Source organism: Eulemur rufifrons, chromosome 17 (genome assembly GCF_041146395.1).
Source record: "Eulemur rufifrons isolate Redbay chromosome 17, OSU_ERuf_1, whole genome shotgun sequence".
Classification (NCBI taxonomy): Eukaryota; Metazoa; Chordata; class Mammalia; order Primates; family Lemuridae; genus Eulemur; species Eulemur rufifrons.
The window spans coordinates 94,084,343-94,101,062 of record NC_090999.1 but is presented as its reverse complement, the minus strand read 5'-3'; the positions used below and the strand labels follow the sequence as shown (position 1 = coordinate 94,101,062).

Here is a 16,720-nt window from a genome sequence, read left to right as displayed (position 1 = left end):
AATAAGAAAGGGAAAAGGAAATATTATAACTGATACCACAGAAATAAAAATATCATCTGTGAATATCATGACAATCTCTTGCACATAAACTCAAAAACGTGGAGGAAATGGACAAATTCTCAAAAACACACAACCTCCCAAGACTCAATCAGGAAGAAACAGAACTCCTAAACAGACCAATAACAAGCAAAGAGATTGAAACAATAACAAAAAGTGGTCCAACAAGAAAAGCGTCAGACCAGATGGATTCACAGCCAAATGTCACCAGACCTAAATACAATAGCAGGTATCTATACTGCAGAAATGATTCCATAAAATTGGGAATCAGGAAATCCTCCCCTACTCATTGTACAAAGCCAGTATCACCTTGATACCAAAGCCACGAAATGATACAACAAAAAAAGATAACTAAGATAGACCAATATCCCTTATGAATATAGATGCAAAAATCCTCAATAAAACACTAGCAAACCAAATTCAAAAAGCACATCAAAAAAATAATTCACCATAACCAAGTGGGCTTCATCCCAGGATACAAGGATGGTTCAATATACATAAATTAATAAATGTGATTCACCACATAAACAGAAGCAAAAACAAAGACCATATGATCATTTCAATAGATGAAGAAAAAACATTCAACAAAATTCATCACCACTGAATGAAAAAAGCCCTGAATACACTAGGCATAGAAGGAACATATCTCAAAATTATAAAAGCCATATATGACAAACCCACAGCCAACATCATTCTGAATGGGGAAAAGTTGAAAGAATTCCCACTAAAAATTGGAACAAGATAAGGGTGCCCACTGTCACAACTTCTATTCAACACAGTGCTGAAAGTCCTAGCCAGAGCAATCAGGTAGGAGAAAAAAATAAAGGGTATCCAAATTGGGAAAGAGGAAGTCAAACTATCGTTCTTTGCTGATGATATGATGTTATCTCTAGAAAACCCCAAAGATTCCACCAAGAGACCCCTATAATTGATAAAGAAATTCAGAAAAGTCTCAGGCTACAAAAAATCAATGTACACAAATCAGTAGCTTTCCTGTACACCAAGAACAGTCAAGCTGAGACACAAATCAAAGACTCAATACCTTTCACAATAGCTTCAAAGAAAATAAAATACCCATGAATATATTTAACCAGGAGGTGACAGATCTCTACAAAGAGAACTATGAATCACTGAGGAAAGAAATTACAAATGACAATATAATGACAAATGGAAAAACATACCATGCTCATGGATCGACAGAATTAAATTAAGATGTCCATACTACCCAAAGTGATTTACAGGTTCAATGCAATCCCCATCAAAATACCTATGTCATATTTCACAGATCTAGAAAAAATAATCCTATTCTTCATTTGGAACCATAATAGAGCCCCAATAATCAAAGCAATCTTAAGCAAAAGGAACAAATCTGGAGGCATCATTTTACCAGACTTCAACCTAGACTACAAGGTCATAGTAACCAAAACAGCAAGATATTGGCACAAAAATAAAGATGACCAATGGAACAGAAGAGAGAATCCAGATATAAAACCATCCACATACAGTCAACTCATCTTTGACAAAGCAGACAACAATTACACTGAGGAAAAGAAGCCCTATACAATAAAGCGTTCTGGGAAAATTGGATAGCCACATGCAGAAGAATGAAACAAGATCAATATCTCACACCATTCACAAAATTTAATTCAAGATGGATAAAAGATTTAAATGTAAGGCATGAAACCATAAGAATTCTAGAATAAAATGTAGGGAAAACTCTTCTAGATATTGGCCTAGGCAAAGAATTTATGAAAAATACCCCAATGGCAATAACAGCAACAAAAATGAATAAATGGGACTTGATAAAATTAAAAACTTCTGCACAGCTAAGGAAATAATCAACAAAGCACATAGACAACCTACAGAATGGGAGAAAATATTCACAAGCTATACATCTGTTAAAGGGCATAATCTGCAAAAAACTGAAGCAAATCAGCAAAAATAAAATCAAACAACCCCAATAAAAAGTGGACAAAATTCATGAACAGAAACTTTTCAAAAGAAGATAGACAAATGGCCAATAAACATATGAAAAAATGCTCAACATCACTAATCATAGGGGAAATTCAAAGTAAAGCCACAAGGAGATATCACATTAACCCTGTCAGAACGGCTTTTATTAAAAAGTCCAAAAACAATAGATGCTGGCAATGGATGCTGAGAGAAAGGAACAGTTATACACTGTTGATGGAACTGCAAATTAGTATAATCTCTGTGGAGAACAGTATACAGATCCTTCAAAGAAGTAAAAATAAATCTACCATTCAATCCCGCAATCCCACTACGGGGTATCTACCCAAAGGAAAAGAAGTCATTTTATCAAAGACACCTGTACTCAAATGTTTATTACAGCACAATTCGCAATTGCAAAGATGTGGAATCACCCCAAGGACCCATCAATTCATAAGTGGATTAACAAAATGTGGTATATGTATACCATGGAACACTACTCAGCCATAAAAATGACGAATTAATAATGCCTTTTGCAATAATTTGGATGCAACTAGAAACCATTAGCCTAAGTGAAGTATCTAAAGAATGGAAAAACACCACCTTTACTCGCTATTAAATTGGAATTAACCAATGAGCACACATGTGCACAGAGTGAAGTAAAACTCAGTGCAAATCAAGCAGGGGGGAGTGGGGAGGAAGGGATGGGCAAAAATCTACCTAAGAGGTACAATTTACACTTTCTGGGTTATGAACACACTTATAGCCCTGACTCAAGCATTACAAAAGCAACATGTAACCAAAAGCATTTGTAAGTCCATAATATTTTGAAATAAAAAAAAAAAGTCAGAACATGAGGTAACACAGTTATGCATGATGACTTCATACTCATTTTCTTAAAGTCCAGTGATTAGCTCTCTGGAACAGATTGAGTAACAGGACAAAGATAGAAATGCAGAAGTACTGATTACTCTCCTGTGATTCCAGTTTTAAAAAAAATAGACTGGATATTTAAATAAGGAAAATTAAGAAACTAATTTACACAGTGGTCTAAATCCTAGAGCCACGTGAGAGTCACTGCTAAGTTTTAAACAATACTCACACTGCAGGCCTTACCTGTAAGTAAGAGATTGTGACATAATGGCCCAGGGGTGGGGTCCATCCTCAGAATTTGTTTTCAAAGTCCCCCAAGGGGACTCCATTGTGCAGTCAGGGCAGACCACTGAATCAACACTCTCCCTCCTACACCAAAGCCCGCCTTACATTTTGAAATCGCATTTAAACCCATTCCAATCAACATTATCCCACTCCTATGGGGCAAAAAGAATATGAATATTGTAAGCTAGAAAATATTAAAAAGAGTTAATATTTATGCAGAACTTATGATGTGTCAAGCATTATTCTAAAGGCTTCTAATACACTGACCTTTCCATTTCTCACAACAGCTCTGTAAAGTTCGCACTATTTTATGCCTTTCTCCTTCTGCAAAAATAGCTGGCAGCTGAAGAATGTTTAACACTGCTACACATTATTCTGAATGCTCCTATACGCATTGGCTCATTTAATCTTCAGGACAGTTCTATGAAGTAAGTACTGTTATCACAGTAGGCCCTCTGTAACTGCAGAAGTAGAACCTGCGGACAGAGAGGGCCAATTGTACTACACCGTTGTATAGAAATGACTTGAGCACCCTCATATTTTGGTATCCAAGGGGGTCCTGGAACCAAGCCTCCTCAGACAGAGGGCTAACTTCAGTATATCCATTCTACAGATGAGAAAACTAAGGCACAGAGAGGTTAAACAACTTGTCTAAGGCCACACAACTAGTGAATGGCAAAACTGGGTTTTGAAGCCAGATTTAATTAAAAAACAAAATCCTAGTGATTTGTGGTATGCAACAGGCACAAAACATGTTAATAGACAACAAAATTACTGAAAATGTCTTTATGTTTCTCCTCTTCAATGGAAAGTAATATAAACAGGAGAAGCAGCTAACTTAAAAAATACTGAAATAAAAATAATTTTATACGAACTCTGAGAGACATACCACTGTTGGACCCAATCGGAGATTTCATGACTGAGAATGGAAAAAATATAGAAGGATGTCAGAGATGAGAAACCCAGCTCTGTATCAAACGTGAAAGCAAGAGATGGTTAGAAGCCTAACACCTCTTCCACGAGGACAAGGAAGGCCTGTGTGGTGTTCACTGTGGACAGAAATGCTCCATAAACATATTGGAGCAAATGAAATCAGTTAGCTAGACAAGATGCAAGATGACTGCATTCTAAGCCAGAACATTGGCAATTTATTTGAACACTATATTTTTTCATATTTTATAAAATATATTCGTATACATTAATCTTATTTCATATCAAATTTATTTCTGTATAAGATATTAGATTATTAAAATAAACTTTTAATTAAAATGTTGATTTTTCCATTTTGGTGTATACATACAAATTTCACCTTAAAATTAAATTACTATTTATAAAAATAGGCATTTCTACAAATCATCTCAGTAGCTAGGTGACCACATTTCTAACTGTACGCCAAGCTGTCTGTACTTCTCTTGGACTTTGTTTCTGCTCAGGTGGCCACAACTACAGATCTCCCCATAGTCAACAACACAACAGCTGCACTCTGGGTTCTCACCAGAGAATTTACATATTTAAAACTTCCTACTGACCAACCTAATATAAAACATTTGAGTGAGACATAATAGCCAAGGAGGGGTCTTTGGAGAGTGTCCTAAATTTAAAAATGAAATCAAGCAAGGCACCAAACAATGGTACATCTGACCACAATTGCACTTTCTCTAAGTTGAATTCCTTTTACAGAAATGCCCTTCTGTGTTCCAGCCCGGGCTTGTACTGAAGGGATCCATAAGGAACATCCAACTGAACCTTGCTGTTCTACTCATTACAGACATGCCGCTGAGCATGTGACACGCTGCATCTCTCCCAGCTCCCGTTTGTTTTATAGGGAAGAATTCTCAGGTCTCAGTATCAAGATAAGTTAGGGTTCTCTTTAATGCCAGGAAAACAGGAGCTTAACATTATATATTTATGGTTATATATTTTTGTGCACATTTTATTTTTTTCTCTGATTTCTTCACTCTTTTTTTTTTTTTTTTTCTCAGCAGGTGAGGTCTTGCTATGTTTCCAAGGATGGCCTTGAACTCCCAGGCTCAAGCCATCCTCCTGCCTCAGCCTCCAGAGTAGGTGGGACTACAGACAGACAGGCACCACCACCAGGCTGATTTCATCACATTTTAATATTATTTTACTACATATTCTTTTTATTAATATGTATATTTTTTTAAACTATCTCTTTTTTGAGATACAGGAACTCTATAATAAGCAAATATTAATAGCTTTACAATAAAAATGAATGAAACTGAAAGAGAAAATGAAAAATTCAGATATCATTGAGAAGAATAAAGGATACAGCTTTCAAAATTACAAATGGTGAATCAACATTTTTAAATCTCAAAAAATTAAGAAACGCATTTTATTCATCTGTTAGTTCCAAATTAGTGCCTGCTGAATATTTTTTAAAGTATATTATTTTGATTCAGTTAATTTAGAAACTTGTAACATACTTTCTTTCCTATAAATGACCAACACTTTTCCAAGACAGAGGAACCTTAAATACATATCATGGCTCAAATTGATTTATATGTGGTCAAGTCTCAGCTAGTGTTGTTTAATGATTAGGATAGTATATAAAATATTAAAATTAGTTTCCATCAATACATGAGTGCATTAATAAAATGTGGTATATGTATACCATGGAGTACTACTCAGCTATAAGAAACAATGGTGATATAGCACCTCTTGTATTTTTTTCCTGGATAGAGCCGGAACCCCTTCTACTAAGTGAAGTATCCCAAGAGTGGAAAAATAAGCACCACATGTACTCACCATCAAATTGTTTTCACTGATCATCACCTAAGAGCACATTTAAGAATAACATTAATCGGGTGTCAGGCAGATGTGGGGGGTGGGGAGGGGATGGGTGCATACATACATAATGAGTGCAATGCGCACCGTCTAGGGGATGGACATGTTTGAAGCTCTGATGGGGGGGAGGTGAGGCAAGGGTAACATACGTAACCTAAACTTATGTACTCCCATAATATGCTGAAATAAAAAAAAAAAATGTAACAAAAAAAAGTATTAAAATTGTGAGGAACTGCAATCCCTCAATTTTTCAGTTTACTTAGGTTTCCTATTGTTCAATAATATCAAATATGACTCACATAACTCAAGACACTCATTTTCTTCTAATTTTAATGAAATTTCTTTAACTGAAATGCTTGATTAAAAGTTATACCTTTGTGCAAAAGTAGCATGTTATAGTCAAGACAAAATGCAGTATAATCACATAATAGAATATGTTTCTTTGCATTTTAAACACTAATTCACCAGACAGAAAAGAGAGTGAAATAAATGTTTCTCAAAACATAGCTTTTTATACACCAAGACAAAGAAAGTGAAAGTAGGAAACTGACTAGGAACTTCTTTAGCAAATTAAAATATTTGTGATCAATTAAAGAGAAAGAATGTTTAAAGTTTTTAAACTGATAATGAGTATTTATGTTACCATGGAGCTTACTTTAAATTGCCTAGAGGCATCTTCAAAACTTAACATTTTTCATAATTGTTGAAAATCACCTTCTTGGAAAGTATAAATTGTCAGAATTTAGGTGATAAAGGCACCAGTTAGCAAAGAAATGAAGCACCTAAGCCTTCAAAATATGTAAAAACCATACCACGCTTCTCCATCAACTCAGAATGCCATTTCATCAGTACAATGAAGAAAACAGTGTGGCAGAAAAGAAATTTCATGAAATCATTGCATGAGGATTTCATGTGACAAGTGGGATGGGGGTGGGAAGAGTAGGTGTGAGAAGCTCACTGCTTTTAGTAAAGTTAAAAACTAAATGTGACTCAATTGAACCAAGGAAAGATTTTTGAAAGACTGAATTTTAGATCAAAATCCCAGTCTTATACTTTTCCATATATATATTAATATACTTTTGGGTCATAAACTATAATCATGATAAAACAAAATTAACATTAGGAAAGAGGGAAGTTCAGAAGGAATAGAAGTAGCTAAGAAGGATGTGCAATGGCCTCATAATAATTACACACGTGTCTTAATCTTAGTGAATATGTCATGAAGAACTTATATCTCATTGAATTTCTTATGGTGTAGTTCCCTTATATACAGGCATTATTTACAGGCTCAGGAAAACACTTGGAGACCATATCCTTTTGTGAAATAATGGAATTTTTTAGGGTGTTTATAGCCTTTAAGAGGCTAAGATTGAATATAAGACATTCTACTGTAAAATTAACTTTTCAAGGAGCTTAATAAAAATATGTTTAGTCAGATAAAATGTTTTTTTAAATCTACAGAGAAATATTTTTAGCAGCATAAAAATCTGTTTTTTTTTTTTAAACAACACAATTGAATGAAATAAAGATACACTTTCTTTGGTTCCATTTTACTGCAAGCATTAAAATGATAAATACAAACTGTGCTTAAAATGACTATTAGGTGAAATGAAAAATTTCCTCACAGGGAGAAGAACAATCATTGTAATTAAAATTATTTTAATGCTTGAGTGTAAGTGATTTTGCTAAAAACAAAAGCAGAAAACAAAACTCCCAATTCTGCTAATACAAACTGAACATGAATATATAAATAATTTTTAAAAGTGAAGGCTTTCTTATTATTTACTGAAAGCATAACTATAATAAAGACAGTGTAACTATATTATATGATATACAATTTTAATGGTCAAATTTGAAAAATATTAATTCTTCTGTAATTTAAAGTATTTAAAATATACCTCTCATTCTCACTGGAAAATCGCTTCATTTTCTAGAGTATATTGTCATGAAATTTGCAACATATGGATTATGTGGTTCAAAAGATCAAAACTTTTGTGCCTACCTGGGCCAGAGAGTTAAAATAAATGTGCAAGGAGAGCTTGATATACAACAATAGGACATGAAGAGAACTCAAGATTGCCTACCTCTGCTAAAGGCACCAAAAAACAAAAACAAAAAAAAACTTAAAATACTCTATGTGCCAAATAAGGTTTAAGAGCCATATGCAGCCTCCCAAGCTGCCAGATTGCAGCTCTAGAAAAACAGTAGCCAAGTTAGAGCTCAACCAAAAGTGCGATCTTTGCCAACAGGAGATGCCAATAAATTCTAACACTCACAGCGTGAATAGAATAGAATGATTTTTTCATGAACATGCTTCATTCAGTTAGTAATCTTTACTTATAAAGTTTGAGGTATAAAGGAGTATAACAACGTGACCCATGAAGTCTGCTGATTAACATCTGCCATACGGCCTTAAAAATTAGGTGCCTCAAGCCCAGGTGGGAAAGGGAGCCTCTCAATTCAGACTCTCCAAGATTCCAGGCACACAGAGGACCAGTCTGCCTGGGGCTCAGCAGCACGAAAGGCGCTTTATTCAGGAGAGGACAGGCCATGTGGGGCCCGAACTGGCATTTACTGTCATCTGGGTACACGTCCTGCAATCTTGGGATATCGGGGTTAGCCTGTATGAGCATATTAATTTACTGGGAACCTGATGAAAAACAGTGCATATCAAAATACATTTGTAATTTATTTTATCTATCACTAAAGACAGAAGAAAAAAAAAATAAAAAGTGAGTGGAGAAGACAGAGAGAGAAACAGGAAAAAGCAACAGACAAGACATATTTTCCCAGACCACCTGGGACCCACTTTATTTCCTAGAAGCCCTGATGTACAGCAGGAGGAGAGTCCAGCTGCTTCGAAAGACAAGCCCTTGAGCGACTGCAGAGGGGGACAGCACTCACTTCCTTTCCTACGAGAGACTCCGGAGAAACTCAGAAAAAGGAGCCATTGTTCTGGCAACTAATCTAGAAATATATACAGTAATTTTTTTGTTTATGTAGATCTGTTTGGGATTCTTTAAATATGCACATCAAATAATGTGAACTTGTTAAATAATATTTTCCACACAATCTCCTTGAGATCAGTTATTTAATATGCACACAGACTGAACCAAATATTGGTAACGCTCTTTTTAAACAGACATCCATGTTCCATAGTAAGTTTTACTAATATTGGATTCCTCATATGTATAAAATATTGCAACATATTGGTTTCTTATTATTTGCCAAAAAACTTAAACTTGAATTCTCTAACTGAAAATTTATTTTTATTTTGGTCCTTTTGATATAAATGAAATACTTATTACTAATAATTAAGTAAAACACATGAATGCATGTTCTATAATATAGTACATGATCTCTATAGTATCAGGACAATAAAAACTAATATCTATTGATAATTTACTATGTGCCAGACACTATATTAAGGGCTTTATGTGGATCATTTCATCATTTCACTTAATCTTCCCTGAAATTTCTGAGGTAGACACTATTACAATCTCCACTTTCAGTTGAATTAAACAACGGTTAAAGAAGCAACTTGCAAAATGCAATGAAGCTAATAAGCAGCAGAATGGTGGCTCAAACTCCAATTCAATCCCCACCCCCATGACAAATGTCTCTCTTTCTCTCTTCCTCCCTCTTTCACAAATTCTCAATTGTATATACAACACAGAGAAAGCAGATTTCAATTTATCAGTAGAGAAGAATACTAGAAGATTCATTCCAAGATTTTGCAAAAATATAATTATATTCTATATATTTTACATTCTATATATTTTATTTAATAATTTGTCCAATTCTCTTTCTATAAGATCTGCAAGCCTGTTTATTATTTTAAAAAATAACATTCCTTTATCATGAATGTTTCATCTATTCAAACTCAAAAATCATGAACATGCTTCTGCAATAGTACTCTCAACTCTGAAAGAACTTTCATTAGGAGGAAAAACCAAACAAAATCCTGAAATTCGTGAAAGGTACAGATAAAGGAAATTTCAAATTTTAAGAAAATTCTGTTGCAGATGGTTCTTTTAAAATAAATATGGAAATAGCATTAATTATCATTGTATAGTTTTTTTCTGTGACCAGATGTGAAATTTCACCTTTACTGAGGATGCCAATGCAGAGCAGAATAATCTTTCTATATAACATGAATGGTATCATATATGGACACCATTCCCACTAACACATAATCCAAACTAGAAAGTGACGTACGGGATTTGTGTATGTCATACCCTAGTCTGGCTGTGCCCTAATTTATCTACCCAGGTGTCTCATGAAACATAGAACACCCGCTAGTATTAAAATTCTTAGACAAAATTTTGTGTATTTATCTTTACTAATTTTATTAACAAATGCTATTTAATATATCTCTTGGTAATACAATTTGCCATTGTTTCTTTACACTACATTGGAGATTCTGTATTAGGATTAAATCAATGCTTCCTTTAAATAAATACTGTTTAAATAGCTCCTGTAAAGACAGAAATTCCAAAACAAAGTAAGTTCTACATAATAGCCTAGCAAAACATAAAGTCAACGTTCTACAACATTATTTTTCTGGAAAATATTTTCTAATGGTAAGAAAGATGTTGAAATGATTTCTTTTATACAGATTCATAAATTAGTGATGCACATGTGTCAGTCTAGGTTCAAAGGCATAGTGAAAAGTTACTGAAAATGATATGTTCACCAAGTTACCACTTGTAAGACTCAGAGTCTCTTTTGTTTGTCTCTTCTTTAACATCAGTTAATAAAAAGATCTAACATTTCATTTATTCTTACAGAGAGGGTACACATCTATGGTAAGTTCTCTTCACACTAACCAGGACAAATACCTATATCATAAATAAAATATTACTCAATTCTTAAACTTGTAGGTCATCTGAGCATATCTGACTCTCCTGGAACATGTATGGGTAGTATGCTATGTGAGGACTAGACCTTCATAGGAGAATCAACGAGAACTTTGATCTGAAATCTTTGTTAAAACTTTAGATGTGATGTTAAGGCAATACAGTATCAAATAAAACATAGTAATTTCCCATGTTTATTGTTAATTACAAATGAGTTTTTTTTACTCAGTTATACATAGTAAATGGCTGCAAAATAATGTCTCCATGTAAACAAAATCAACTGAATGTGTTTGCTATACTGAATATTTATTTATTTTTGCCTTTTAATTTTATATCAAATAAAGAGAAATATTTTTTATTGAATTTATTCTAAGTTATCTACCTTTAAACTATAATATTTTTGCATGAACTTTTATATAAAAGGGTGGTTGTAGGATAGTTTTATAAGAAAAAAATTACTATTTATTATCAAAGTAGATTAGCTATGTGATCATTTCTATTTTTTATAATGCCTATTCCAAATAACTAGTTAACAACAATTTTCAGTTTCCGTAGTAAATATACAAAATATTTCCCCAAAGAATAAATACCACTAAGTATAAAAAAGAAATCAGAATTAACTAAAGTGGGATTACACTTCTAAAAGAAAAATAAATGGAACTCTGTAACTTTGAGGTACAATGACTTCAAAGAGAATATATTTTCATAAATGTTTCTTCTAAGATAAGTAACATGGAATATTTGAAAAGATAAGCAAATGAATTAATATATAATTTACAGAGGTACGCACTGGGTAGCTAAAATAATATTTAATTTAAATCACTGAAAACCAAATTCTACTGAAAACTATAATGCATTATTTAAATGTTAAATCATTTTTTACTAAGATGATCTTTTAGGAAATCTATTTTAAATAAAAGGTTACTTCATTTCAAAATCAATTTCTGAAGGAAAAATATCCCAGAATATTTCATAAAACTAATTACTACAATACATAAATAGTTCATATTATTTAAATAATGATTGCTGATCAGAAAATAGTAAGGGCAGACATAAACAAATTCTAGCGAACCTGTCAAAAATATTATTCAGTTACATAACACCTTCAAAACTTCTATTTTTTTCCAGATAACTCATTCTTTTAGATGCCCAACAAATTCTCAAATAGTGATTAAAATTTTGTGAATAAATCTATCATAAGTGATACGTTATTAGTTAACTTTTCCTGTTTTTACAAAATATTTTAAATTTTCACTTCAAAATCTTCAAAGAAACTTCAGGTTTTAACTATTTTAAAACAAAGAGATGCCATTACATACCTAACCAAAAAAAAAAACAAAGAAAGCACAGTACCAAATGCTAAAAGCTACAGCTGAAGAGAATAAAATTAATCCTTTTCTTAGAGACAGGAAATGGGTACACATGTATAAGAAACACTAATAAAACAATTAAAAGGAGAAATAGCATCTTCCACAGATGTGACCATATAAATAAGCTGCTGCTTAAAGTTAACCGTCATGTTAATAACAAAGCTTCAGCCAGGAATTAGACCTAATAAGGTATCGCCCACAATCACTCTTGCATCCATGAAAGGCTGCTACTAGCATTTTCAAGTAAATACACAGATACAGAGAGAATAAATAGAATCGCTGTCCCCGACTGTAAATGGCATGCACCTGTAGTGTGTGAACGTTTTCATCACAGCTCAAGGCTTACCTCGTAAGACCAGACACACTGAGTCCCACCAAAACGGCGAACACATCTTCCTACTTCCACGTCCTCGTGAGTCGTGTACATTTCTCTAAGGCATTCGCCAATATGTGGCACCATCCTCCTGAGAACTTCTCGACTGAAGATCATGCCAGGTCCTCCCATACAGAAGTTCTCCCCAGGCTCCAGCCCCAGCTTTCCAAGCTCTTCAATATTCCCCAGGCCAGTCTGTCCCAGGTAGAGAGGCTTGCTGCTATTCAGGGATCTAAGAAACTCTTCTAACTTATCACCTACAAAGAGAAAGGCAACAATCACTACTTTCTTTCTTTCATAACCATTTATAATGTACACAGTAAAGGAGAGAAATTTCAACATTGTGCTTAAAATCCTCACAAGTCATATAATTGAAAAGAAGAAAAACCTCTCTCAATAGTCTATTATTTTAAAAATACTAATTTACAGGTATTATTTAAATCAAAATAAAATTTTATCAAGTTCTGGTCCAGGTCATTGCCAAAACTTAAAGTCTAACAATCACCAATCTTTCTGTAAAAGGTGAAAAAATAAGGACAATAAAGACAGTTGTTTTAGCACATTTGAAGTAATAAAAAATTTCCAGAAATATACAGTAATACTAATTATTGATATCTAGCATGGTTTTGGAAGGCTGTTGATATCTAATAAGTATTTTTTCCTGATAATTGATTTAGTTCAGTGGTTTACCATTAACTGAACTTCAATCATATACGATCCACATAGTTTTAGAGGTTGTTTGAATCAAACCTGTCTTGAAATTTAACTGACGCACCTTTTTAGAAGAAAATTAGCATTTGTTAAAAATTAGATAACGTAATTGGTTTCATTTGTAGTTTGTAAGTTCACCAGGAAAAACCACTTAAAAATAAAGAGTTGTAGCCAAAACAGTTCAAAAGCATTTATGCTTAGCACTTTTATGAAGTGATACATTGAAATAAGTAAAGAGTCGCCTTCCTCATGGTCCCAGTCAGGCATCTTTACTGTTAGTTTTGATGAGCACGGCATCTGCAGTCATTGTCTTGATCCCATGCCTTGCTCTATGGGTCTCAATGAGTTTCAGCTATTATGGGGTTCTTTTTTTTTTCCCCAGGATACTATGGTTCTTAAACAAAATGCATTTCATTCTTACTAGAAATGGAAAGAATATGGCATTTCAATGTTCTGAAGGACAATCCTTCAAAGCATTAATACAAATGACAGAACTAGGTGCTGTTAATGCATTTCAGAAATTCTCTGCAAAGTGTGGCAAACTGTTGCTAGGAAACCTTCGTGATTTTACTTAGTCACAGAATATAAGGGACTATAAGGTAGTGGAAGCTATTATCTTTAAATTAATCCTAAATAGGAGCTACCAGAAATGTAGAAACAGATCATTCTTTATTTTTGTATCCAATTATCAGTACTTCCTGTTCCAACCAGCCTTACAAATTCAAACCCCAGAGATCTCTAGTTATTAACGTTACACTAACTCCTTGTGCCAAAACAGGACAGTTAGGTTTATTGCTTTTTTTTTTAATTTGTTTGTTTTTCCTTGCATTATGTACTACCTGGATTAGGATAAAACAATGAGGCTACAAGTAGACACAGGCATAAACTAAGGAAGGGCTGCCCGCTTTGACCGAGAAGGTAGGAAATGTGGAAAGCGCAGAGAAACGTCGTTCGGCACAGCTCTGCTACTTCCCTGGCGTCCCTCTCCATCTGAGCAACTGGCTGGATCGGAAAGATTTACTTCTCTGATCTGATAAACTCTGATCCCCCGAGTCTGGAAACTCTCTGGCCAGAGCCGCCCACACTCGGGGCGGGGGGGGGGGGGGGACCGCGCCTCTTTTAAAAAAGTTTTCTTGTGCTATGGCTGCATGTGGTTCTGGGAAGGACTTCCAGGCTCTGCTTATCGCCGCAGCCACCAAGAGGCACTTGGATCCTTTCCAGCCACCAAGAGGCACTGGAAAGGATCCAGTACTAGTGTGGGCTGGTACAGCTTGGAGCTTCCAGGGTCTGGATACTCGGCGAGTTCTTTCCCCTTCTTCCCACCATTAATTCCTGACAACAGGCCTATCCTCTCGGGGGTCTTATTGAGGTGTGGCAGGAGCTTGGGGGGCAGCTTGGTGCTGCACCGTAACGGCTGCAAGAAGCAGCGGGCTGGGGCGTTGGCAGTGCTCAAGGACTCCCAGTGCCTGGCGAATTTTGCCAAAGGGAAGGAATCCCACAGGGAAGGGTCCCGGACAGCGAAGATGATTCCTCAATTTCAGCAATTCCGAAAGTGCGCTAGATCCAGTCTAAACAAAGGCGCAAGGAATAACGCAAGAACACTGGATCTCCAATCTGGCTCTAGCCAGCATCCTCTTCCTCCACCAAGGACACGCCCCTCTGGACCGAGTCGGTAAACTGCCACCACCAGAGGCTTTCAAAGGAGGGCAGAATGGGAATGGCCTTTGGTTTAGCCCTCAGGTCCCTTTCCACACCTCTCCCACACCATAAAGAGTTAGGGGCAAGCGCCAGGCGGAACGGAGGAAAGCAAAAGTGAGGAAGGCGAATAAAGCCGCGCAGGTGTGAGGAGGGTGCACACTGCAGGCAAAGAGGCTGGGAATAGTGGGCGGATGCGAGGGGTGGGGACCGCAGCCTGGGGCCGCGGGAGCCCGAAGCACGTGCTGGCAGAAAAGCAATGGAGGGGCTGTCTGGGCAGGGGTTGGGGCAGGTTACTGAGGAGCAATGGGGAGGCGGGCAGGCTGGAAAGCCGGCGCTGGGAGGTCACCTTTAATGTAGACATCATCGTCGGCGCGCATGAACCACTCATACTTGTCCAGGTAGTGGTCGTGCATGTACTTGATCATCATGAAGGACTTTTTCTGGGGAGGATAGGAGTCGTCCACCCCCGGCAGCGCGATGACAGGCAGGGGTGGCGGGGGCTGGCCAAGCCCGGCGTTGGGGGGCTGCTGGCTGGAAAAGAACTCCACGCGGCCAGGGATGAAGCGCGCCCAAGTCCGCTGCGCCGCCAGTGCGCGGCTGCCCAGGTACTTCTGCGCGGTCATCACCCCCACGTACAGGAAGTCGCGGGGTCCGGCGCTCGGGGCGGCGGCCCCCCAGTCCCCGCTGCCGTTGTGGCTACTCCCTGGCCGGCCGCCTCTCCGCTGCCCAGCGCCCCCATTCTCCTCCTCGGGTTCCCCCTCGGCGGCTGGAGCACCGGGAAGCCCCGTCGCGCTCTCCGGCTCGCGTCCTCGCCGCCGCTGCTGCAGCGAAGGTGGCTGTTGCCAGGGGCTGCTTCGAAAACTGGTAATCCCGGGCGCTGCCTCGGGCAGCTGTGGCCCCTGGAGCTCCTGGCGCGCAGGGGACGACGACTGCTCCTGCCGCGGCCGGGACTGGGGTTGGAGGAGTGGCTGCTGCGCGCCGGCACCGGGGCCAGCGGCCAAGCGGCCGTAGTAGGAGCAGAGGCTGGATCCGCGTCTCTTCCTCTCGCTCAGCTCCGCCACCCTGGGGGCGATGAGCCAGGACGCGGCGGTGAAGCCCAGCACCAGCCCCAATGCCACGCTCATCCATGGGCGGCGGGAGCGCATGGCCATCGCGCTGCCCTGGGCGCGGACGCTCGCTGGGCGGCCGAGGCGCGGCGCGCGGGTCCGCCGGCTCACACCCGCCCCTCCTCCGCCTTCGCGCCCCCAGCCCCGGCCACAGCCCGCCGCCGAGGCGCCGATGCCGGCTTGCGGTCTGGGCGCTCCGGATGCCTCGCCTGCCGCGGGCTGCAGCTGCCGGCCGGGGCTCTCCGCTCCGCGCTGGGCCGGGGCTCCGAGCGAGGGCTGGGAGTCAAACTTCTCCCGGCGGTGGCAGCGGCGGCGGCAGCAGCGAGAGGAGCTGCAGGAGGAGGAGGAGCAGCGGCGGCGGCAGCGCGTCCGCTCCTAGGCTGCCACCCTGTCACTGGCGCGCCTGGTCCCTCCTCCTGCCTCCTTCCCGAGCCCCCGCCCTCGCTCCCCGCCCTCGCTCCCCGCCTCCCGCTACCGCCGCCGCCGAGCTCGGGACGGGCCCGGAGGAGGAGCCGCCAGCACCGCCGCCGCCCGGCGGAGGGAAGCGCGGACCGCGGTATGTCCCCGTCCCCGCCCCGGACGCCCCCCGTCCGCGCCTCCGTCCAGAGCCGGCCTCGTCTCCGGAAGGAAACG

General features: G+C 38.6%; 1 protein-coding gene across 1 annotated transcript in view; it reads right to left on the bottom strand.

The window, feature by feature from the left end:
* CHSY3 (chondroitin sulfate synthase 3) overlaps positions 1–16,481 on the bottom strand; it is a 270,988-nt gene extending 254,507 nt beyond the window's left edge. Inside the window, exons 1-2 of the mRNA XM_069492517.1 lie at positions 15,328–16,481; positions 12,546–12,829 (exon numbers count right to left, since the gene is read on the bottom strand). Of these exons, the coding sequence (XP_069348618.1) occupies positions 12,546–12,829; positions 15,328–16,132 (1,089 nt within the window). The 5' untranslated portion in view covers positions 16,133–16,481. The remainder of the gene's footprint in view (positions 1–12,545; positions 12,830–15,327) is intronic.
* Positions 16,482–16,720: the final 239 nt, after the last annotated feature.